The sequence below is a fragment of the Pongo abelii genome, chromosome X (assembly GCF_028885655.2).
Source record: "Pongo abelii isolate AG06213 chromosome X, NHGRI_mPonAbe1-v2.0_pri, whole genome shotgun sequence".
Classification (NCBI taxonomy): Eukaryota; Metazoa; Chordata; class Mammalia; order Primates; family Hominidae; genus Pongo; species Pongo abelii.
Genome location: NC_072008.2, coordinates 113,069,945 through 113,079,638, shown reverse-complemented (window position 1 = coordinate 113,079,638; position 9,694 = coordinate 113,069,945). Strand labels below are relative to the sequence as shown.

The 9,694-nt window shown below is 42.8% G+C and overlaps 1 protein-coding gene across 1 annotated transcript; it reads right to left on the bottom strand.

The window, feature by feature from the left end:
* Window positions 1-7,264: 7,264 nt before the first annotated feature.
* On the bottom strand, window positions 7,265-9,158 carry LOC100459388 (putative myc-like protein MYCLP1). Its single transcript, XM_009235147.2, has one exon. It carries the CDS (start codon window positions 9,121-9,123, stop codon window positions 8,050-8,052), a length of 1,074 nt encoding a protein of 357 aa, XP_009233422.1. The 5' UTR covers window positions 9,124-9,158; the 3' UTR covers window positions 7,265-8,049.
* Between the last annotated feature and the right edge of the window lie 536 nt (window positions 9,159-9,694).

Genomic DNA, 9,694 nt, shown 5'->3' with positions numbered 1-9,694 from the left:
AGTGCCTTTTAGTACATTCATAAAGTTGTGCAACAATCACCAATATCGAATGCAGAAACACCCTCTAAAAAACCCAGACTTTGTACCCATTAAGCAGTCACTGCTTATTTCATTCTCCTTCCAGCCCCTGACAACCACTATTCTACTATGGTCTATCCTTGAGAATGATCCACATGTTAAGGAGAAGATTGCGTATTCTCCAGCCACTGGATAGAATGTTCTGTAAATATCTATTAGGTCCATTTGGTCTGTAGTGCAGATTAAGTCCAATGTTCTTCATTGATTTCCTGTCTGGATGATCTGTCCAGTATTGAAAGTGGGGTGTTGAAGTCTCCAGCTATTATTGTATTGGGGTCTATCTCTCTATTTAGCTCTAATAATATTTGCTTTATATATCTGGGTGCTGCAGTGTTGGTTGCACATTCATTTGCAATTGTTATATCCTCTTGCTGAATTGACACCTTATTGTTATACAATGACCATCTAGCTGTTTTTATAGTTTTTGTCTTGAAATCTATTTTGTCTGATATTAATATAGCTACTTCTGCTCTTTTTTGGTTTCCATTTGAATGGAATATCTTTTTCCATCCTTTTATTTTTAGTTTGTGCATGTTTATAGGTGAGCTGTGTTTTCTCTAGGCAATAGGTCATTGGGATTTGTTTTGTCATCCAGTCAGCAACTCTGTCTTTTGATTGCAGAGATTAGTCCATTTATATTCAATGTTTATTATTGATAAGTAAGGATTTACTCCTGCTATTTTGTTATTTGTTTTCTGGTTGTTTTGTGGTCTTCTCTTCCTTCTTTCTTTTCTTCTCGTCTTCCTTTTAGTGAAGGTAATTTTCTCTGGTGGTATGTATTAATTTCTTGCTTTTTATATTTTGTGTATTTTTTTTTTAGACAGTCTCGGTCTGTCACCCAGGCTGGAGTGCAGTGGCACAATCTTGGAATTAGGAAGAAATTAAATCTCGAATTCTTAGAGACCTACAAAGAGACTTAGACTCCCATGCAATAATAGTGGGAGACTTTAACACGACACTGTCAATATTAGACAGATGAACGAGACAGAAAATTAACAAGCATATTCAGGACTTGAACTCAGCTTTGGACCAAGCAGACCTAATAGACATTTACAGAACTCTCCACCCCAAATCAACAGAATATACATTCTTCTCACATAATTGACCACATAATTGGAAGTAAAACACTCCACACACTGGGGCCTGTCGGGGAGTGGGGGGCAAGGGGAGGGAGAGCATTAGGACAGATACCTAATGTGTGTGGGGCTTAAAACCTATATGATGGGTTAATAGGTGCAGCAAACCACCATGGCACATGTATACCTATGTAACAAACCTGCACGTTCTGCACAGATATCCCAGAACTTAAAGTAAAATAAAAAAATTTTTAAAAAAGGAAAATAGCAAATGAAAAATCTTGCAACTACTGGATCTTCTTCTATCTTTCTGTGTATTTATATGTGTTGTATGTGTAATGTTTATATATGAATGAGCTCTAATTAATTAGCGTAAAGAAAAGTAACCACTTAAATATTTTGTCATAAAAATAAAAACTGTAATGCCTTTTAGTAGGCTACTGAAAAAACAGTTTTACATGCAAAGTGTGTAAGGAAAGTAAAATGTATTTTTGGTAAAAGATTATAAGAAGGCAAGGGAATGTGAATTTTGGAGGGCTTAGTTTAGAGGGTTAAAGGATTGTTTTAAGTTAGATAGGATAAAGCTGAAGGTTTGAACAAGTTGTGGAAGGTTTGTGAAAAATTAATCTTATAAAAGAAATTCTGTGTGTGAACATATTGGTTAAAGTTAAAGAATTATTATTCAGTTTTTCTGTAAATTGAACATTGGAATAAAAGCACAACAGAGCTTTCTTAGAGCACTGATCTTCTCTGTAACAGAAAATGGTAAAGAGTTATTTTAAAAGATTTATGAGAATCTTGCCTTATGGTCATACATTAAAATTGAATAGATTTTTCTATAAGGTTTTATTAAGAATTGGGTTTAACATCAATGTTATGCTAATGCAAAGGGTGAAATCTGGCTTTCTCTCTTGAACATGATTTTCATGTAATAATAATAAAAAGTATTAAAAAAATTTTAAATAATTATTCTTGCTGCACTTTATACAAATAATCAGGCCAAGTATAATAAAGCAAATTGGTCTTACCATAATTTGTCTTTAGTAAAAATAGGAAACTGGAGAGAGAAAAATCATGCTTCAAGAACTATGGTACATCTGTTACTAGACTCTAGTGTCAGTTGTTTTTGCATTTTTTTCTGCAATTTAGACTGACCCTGCTTATTTCTGTGAACCAACCAGTGATCTCTTGCTGTGGCTCAGAAGAAACAAGAGGTATAGGTAATGTAAAAATCTGCATCAGTATTCTAATTCTGGGCACGTTGTAATTGGCAAGCAACCCCATATCAGCTTGGTTCCAACAATTGTCCAGTTCATGGAAAGCCTTATTTAGTTTACTTGGGATAATTTGACTTATTTTGTTTTACTGTTGTGGAATATATTGCAGTTTTATTCTTTCTGTAGTAATGCAGGATAAGCTTACTGAATGTTTTCTTAAACTGAACACTTATTAATCTTCCAGATATCACCTTTTGTCAGAACTCAGAGTTATGAATGGCCCTCGCCATACCTACACTTTTGGACTGAGCTCCTCTCTGCCCTGAATACAAGAGGCCCTAAGAGTTAGGCTGGAATATCATTGCCCCATTCAGCCTGAAGAAGTTACAGAAGATGGATCTTCTCCCCTCTACAACTGTTAGGATTAAGGGTTCCCTTGTAAAAGGGAAGGAGGAAATATGTCAGAGGCATTTAAACCACAGTGACTCCATCTTGAATAGGAGCTGTGTAAAATAAGGATAAGGCCTACTGAGCTGCATTCCCAGTAGGTTAGGCATTCTAAGTCACAGGATGAGGTAGGAGGTCAGCACAAGATACAGGTTACAAAGCCCTTGCCCATAAAACAGCATGCAGGAAAGAAGCCGGCCAAATCCCACCAAAACCAAGATGGTGATGAAAACAACCTCTGGTCATTCTCACTGTTCATTATGATACAATGATAAAGGCAGGGGGCAGAGAAATTCTAGGAAGACAGGGGCAGGTCCCTGGCGAAGCCCCACTCCCAAGCCAAAAAGCCTGAAACCCTGGCCCAAAGTGAGAACTTACATCCCTCTTTTCGCCTACGGAGTAGCCATGCTTTTATTCCTTTACTTTCTAAATAAACTTGCTTTCACCTTATGGATTTGCCTCGAATTCTTTCTTGCACAAGATCCAAGAACCCTCTCTTGGAGATTGGATCAGGACCCCTTTCTGGTAACATCTGTCCACATCACTATCAGCATTTTGATCAAAACCATTCAACAAGTCTCTAGGAAGTTCCAAACTTTCCCTCATCTTTCTGTCTTCTGAGCCCTCCACACTCTTCCAACCTCTGCCCATTATCCAGTTCCAAAGTTGCTTCCACATTTCTGGTATCTTTATAGCAATGCCCGCTTCCCAGTACCAATTTTCTGTATTAGTCCATTCTCGCACTGCTATAAAGAAATACCTGAGACTGGGTAATTTATAAAGAAAAGAGGTTCAATTGGCTCATGGTTTCTGCAGGCTGTACAGGAAGCATGGCTGGGGAGGCCTCAGGAAACTTAAAATCGTGGCAGAAGGTGAAGGGGAAGCAGGTATGTCTTCACATGGCCAGAGCAGGAGGAAGTGGGGGGAAGTGCTACACAATTTTAAACCACCAAATCTTGTGATAATTCACTTACAAGAACTGTACCAAAGGAGAAATCCTCTCCCATGATCCATTCACCTCCCACCAGGCCCCACTTCCAACACTGGGGATTACAATTTGACATGAGATTTGGGTAGAGACACAGACCCAAATCCTATTATATCCCATGTCATTTATGCATTCATCCATTGATGGATAATTGGATGTTTTCACTTTTCCTGCTATCATGAATAATGTTGCTATAAACATTTATGTGCAATTTTTGTGTGGACATATGTTTTTATTTCTCTAGGAGTGCAGTTGCTGGGTCATATGGTAATTGTATGTCTAACTTTTTGAGAAACTGCCAAATTGTTTTCCACAATTGCATCATTTTACTTTCTCACTAGCAATTTATGACGGTTCCAGTTTCCACATCTTTGCAAATACTTGCTATATTCTGGGATTTTTTTCTTAATTATAGCCATCTTAGTGTGTGTTAGGTGTTATGTCATTATGGTTTTGAATTATTCTTCCCTAATGACTAACAATGTTGAACTTCTTTTCATGTGCTTGTTGGTCATTTGTATATCTCCTTTGGGTAAATGTCTATTCAAGTCTTTCGCCCATTTTAAAATCAGTTTGTCTTTTTTGTTGTTAAGTTGTACAGCTTCTTTACATAATATGTATACTAGAACCTTATCAGATATACAATTTGCAAATATTTTCTCTCATTCTGTAGGTTGTCTTTTAACTTCCTTGACGTATCTTTGTGCTTAATAGTTTTAATTTTGGGCCGGGCATGGTGGCTTACACCTGTAATCTCAGCACTTTGGGAGGCCGAGGTGGACAGATCACCTGATGTCAGTAATTTGAGACCAGCCTGGCCAACATGGCAAAACCCCGTCTCTACTAAAAATACAAAAATTAGCTGGGTGTGGTGGCAGGCACCTGTAATCCAAGCTACTTGGGAGGCTGAGGCATGAGAATTGCTTGAACCTGGGAGGTGGAAAGTTGCAGTGAGCGAAAATCACACCACTGTACTCCAGTCTGGGTGACAAGAGTGACTCGGTCTCAAAAAAAAAAAAAGTTTTTAATTTTGTTGAAGTTGAATTTATGTATTTTTTCTTTTGTTGTTTGTGGTTTCGTCATATCTATTAAGAATCCATTACTAGGCCAGGTGTGGTGGCTCACGCCTGTAATCCCAGCACTTTGGAAGGCCAAGGTGGGCAGATCACTTGAGCTCAGGAGTTTGAGACCAGCCTGGGCAACATGGTGAAACCCTGTCTCTACCAAAAGTACAAAAATTAGCCATGCGTGGTGGCTCGAGCCTGTGGTCCCAGCTACTTGGGAGGCTGAGGTCGGGGGTCACTTGAGCCTGGGAGGCAGAGGTTGCAGTGAGCCGAGATTGTGCCATAGCACTCCAGCCTGGGAAACAGAACAAGACCTTGTCAAAAAAAAAAAAAAAAAAAAAAAAAAATCCATTACCACATTCAAAGTCATAAAGATGTTTACTTCTTTTTTTTAAAAAAAAAAACATGTTTGAGAAAACTTTTATTAGAAGATGTCCCAGAAGGCAACATTTTACAATCAGGCAATCAGTAATCAAAACTAAATACAAAATTTCAGGTAAACTTGCTTTTCAAAATAAATCAGACCCTTTTAACAGAATTTCCCAAGAGTTTTTTTTCTTGAACAAAAAGAGTTAACACTGCTTTGCAAACGTCATACAAAAATACAATATAAAAAATACTCCCCGCCAGTATACCAAACAGCAGCTGATAAAACACAAGTTATTTAGACCTTTTTAACGGAATTACCCACGAGTATTTTTTTCTTGTACAAAAAGAGTTAACACCACTTTGCCAAAGGCATATAAAAATACAATGTAAAAAATACTCCCCCTCAGTGTAATACCAAACCACAGCTTATAAAACACAAGCTATTCAGACCCTTTTAACAGAATTACCCAAGAGGTTTTTTTTTTCTTGTACAGAAAGAGTTAACACCACTTTGCAAAAGGCATACAAAAATACAATATACACTTTGGGAGGCCAAGACGGGTGGATCAGGAGGTCAGGAGATTGAGATCATCCTGGCCAACATGGTGAAACCCCGACTCTACTAAAAAAAAACAAAAATTAGCTGGGTGTGGTGGCGCATGGCTGTAATCCCAGCTACTCAGGAGGCTGAGGCAGGAGAATCGCTTGAACCAGGGAGGGGGAGGTTGCAGTGAGCCGAGATTGTGCCACTGCACTCCGGCCTGGCGACAGACCGAGACTCTGTCTCAAAAAACAAAAACAAAAACAACCCCCCCCAAAATATAAAAAATACTCTCCCCCAGTATAATACCAAACAGCAGCTTATAAAATACAAGCTATTCAGGTGAAACATCAGTAACCTACACTCAACCTGTTCTCCATAGACAGTTCCAAAAGTCAGCTGGCTCTTGTAAACCATGCTCCAGAAGGGTAAAGAGGCTATTTCCAAACATCCACTGGAGTTCTCTGAAGGCAAGAAGCAACCTCAGAAAGAAACCATTATGGACAATAGATTTGGAAGTAGCAGCTGGTGTTCCAGAGTCACATATAATACTTACACTCCCCATCCTCCCAACTTCCAAGCAGGCACCTGCTGTCCTAGGCAGAGTTCTGGAGAGGCTGATCCTTCTCACAGGACAGGCTTAGGGGTTTCAGAGGTTACCCACATGACAACTGCGAGGTTGGGTGACTTTCCCAGACTGGAGGCAGCATCTGGATTCCACGTGGAGCTGCAGAGTCCAGCTGGGGCAAAATCTATCATGGAGGCAGGTGGATCACCTGAGGTCAGGAGGTCAAGACCAGCCTGGCCAACATGGTGAAACCCCGTCTCTACTAAAAATACAGAAATTAGCCAGGCGTGGTGGCAGGCGCCTGCAATCCCAGCTGCTCGGAAGGCTCAGGCAGGAGAATCGCTTGAACCCAGGAGGCAGAGGTTGCAGTGAGCCGAGATCATGCCATTAACCTCCAGCCTGGGCGACAAGAGTGAGACTCCGTCTCAAAAAAAAAAAAAAAAAAAAAAAAAAAAAAATCCGTCATGATGGTTGGCTAAGCAGAGCTCCTGGAGGCTCCTTTAAAACACACCAGGAGGCAAGCCCACGTTGTGGAGCACTGGATGAGTCCCAACAGCTCTCCAGAAAACTTCAGAAAGGCCCAGATTCTGCGAAAGACATCTGACTTATTGCAGGCTGGTGCGAGGGCCCAAGGGTGGCTGCAGAGCCAGTAAGCTCCTTGGAGATGCACGAAAGGAACAAGTTTTCATGGTTCTAGTAGAACTTCAAATTCATCAGTCAAGGATTGAGATGAGAGGCAGGTGCGAAAGAGGAAGTGTTACAGTTCTCCCATCTAAGGTGCCTCACACCCGCCTTGAGAAAAGATTGGGCCTCAAGGGCCCCTCAGAAAACACCTGGGCAGGGATTGAGTTCATGAGCCAGGAGTTGGGAACTTTCCCCAGGCCCCAGGCTAAGACCCATTTCCCTGTGTCTTAGAGAAATATTTCTAACCTGCCGGAAAGGGTGCTGTAGAACCCATTGCATAACAGAGGCAGAATGAGACAAAGTCCTTTGTGAGGACAGAAAGTTCCCTCACTCAGAGAAGAGAGCCCAGAGGGCTTTAAGACAAATTACTTACAGGTGAAGCTCTCTTAAATGTTCTGAGTCACAGCATTGAGAGTGGGAGAAAGGGGGTCAGCCAACATCATAATATATACATATATGTAAGGTTTCCAACTCCTCAGCTACTGTAGTGTCTGACAGTGAGGTAATGGTCCACGTTGATCAAGTCTCTGAGCTTGTTTTCACCCAAGGCAGCTTGTGTGTCTCCTGGAAAAAAATGGAGCCGCAGGGAGAGCGTCCACACCCAGCTGTCCTTGCATCACCCCAGAGACATCCTTTCCTAGCCTAAAGTTCATGTAGAGTGTGAGATTTCCTCTAGGCTGGAGCCCCCAACAACATCCACCACCTGTTGCATGGCATCTGTCAGCCTTTTCTTTGGAGATAGTGAGCCAGGAAGACCCCAAGTCTCCTCAGCTGCCTGCTGAGAAGCCAAAGGTGACAGAAAACACAAGGCACTCCCATGAGTCAGGGAAGAGAGCTGGGTTTCAAGGTTTCCAAGAATGCAAGCCTTTATATTGTTTGTGCACTGGCTGCAATGCATTCTGCAATCTACTGTCCAGAGTGTCCTGCTGTAACAAAAATGTACAAGTTACTAAAGGGGAGAGGGAGATCAAAAAGAAAACTTGTGTCTTTTTAAGACAGAATGGTCAGGCTTTTTGGTCAGTAGCTACTGAGGTACTCAATTCTTTTCTGCAATTGCTGTCGCTGGCATTCGAGCTGCCTTTTCTCCGTAGCCATCCTCTCCTCGGCTTCCACCAGTTCTTGTAAGTATTCCGTGGCCTTGACTAGGATCATTACTTTGGAAACCCTAGAGCAGCTGGCCAGGGCGGGTACCTCCTCCCTCAGGGCCAAGAACCGCGAACGTTGATCATTCCGTCTCATGCGCTCCAGGGAGCTATGGTACTTCTTGGTCCGATTCTCAGTATCATAACGGATGGGTTTGGGCTGGCAGGACTGGGCAGCCTCACTTTCTACAGGTGGGAGGCTCACAGTCTCTTCATCTTCCTTATCATCCTTTCCCCCTGGAGCTTCTCCCTCTAGAGACTCTTTTGGGGGCATCCTCTTTGGAGCCCCTTCTTGGAAGCAGCTTTCTGGAGGAAAAGGGGCAGCATAGTTGTGCTGTTGCTGGTGGATGGAGATGTGGAAGAGATTCATGCGGGGATCCAGAAGGTCTGCACGCACCGCGATGGTGACTAGCTTCCGCGTACTCAAAGACTGCCTTTTCTTTACTGTCACGTCGATTTCTTCACCTTCGGAGTCGCTTGGGCTCTCAGACCTGGAGCAGGCCTGGATCTTGGGCTCGCCCAACAAACAGGGGAAGATGGGCGCTAGGTTGCCGGCATCGAGCTCAGGAGTGTAGTCGGGGGTGGCGAACTCCTTGGGCAAGTATCCCGAGGGCGCGCCAACGGCAAGCAGGTCACTCGCCGCTCTCTCCAGCGGCTCCTGGGCGGAGAAGCCGCTCCACATGCAGTCACTGCGGATGAGGGAGGCGTAGTTCGCGTCCCAAGCTTTCCAGTAGTCCTGGGATTCCGTCTCGTCCCCAGCGCACCCTACCGGCCACGGTTCCAGGAGACCAAAGCCGAGGGCTGGGTTCCCGGCGGCGGGACCCAAGTCCCAGGGCGGCGGCACCAACTCGAATTTCTTCCAGATGTCCTCGCTGGGCGTCGTGGAGCGGTAGAAATCCTCCCCGCCGTCATAGTCGTAGAAATAGTGCTGGTACGAGTCGCGGTCCATGTTGGCTTGCTTGCTCACGCAGCTTGCCACCTGGAGCAGACTGGTTCCCCTCCAGCTGGGGGCAGCGGGGCACTCCGCACACGCGCACAACGCGCCACCGAGCGCGCGACCCGCCCTCTGTTTATTTCTAAGAGGCTTACAATTTTAGCTCTTATATTCAGGTCTTTGGTTCATTTTGAGTTATTTTTTGTATATGGCGTGAGGTAAGGGCCCAGCTTCATTCTTTTGCATGTGAATATCCAAGTATTCCAGCACCATTTGTTGAAGAGACTATTCTTTTCCAATTGCATGGTCTTGATACCTCTTTGAAAATCAATTGACCTTAGATGTATGGGTTTCTGACTCTCAATTCTATTCCATTGATCTATATGTCTATCCTTATGCCAGTATCACATTGTTTTGGTTAGTGTGGTTTGTAGTACGTTTTGAAATTGAGAAATGCTAGTCCTCCATCATGCCCAGCTATTTTTTTCCTTCCTTCCTTCCTTCCTTCTTTCCTTCTTTCTTTCCTTCCTTCTTCTTTCCTTCATTTTCTTTCTTTCTTGTGTCACCCAGGTTGGAGTGCAGTGGC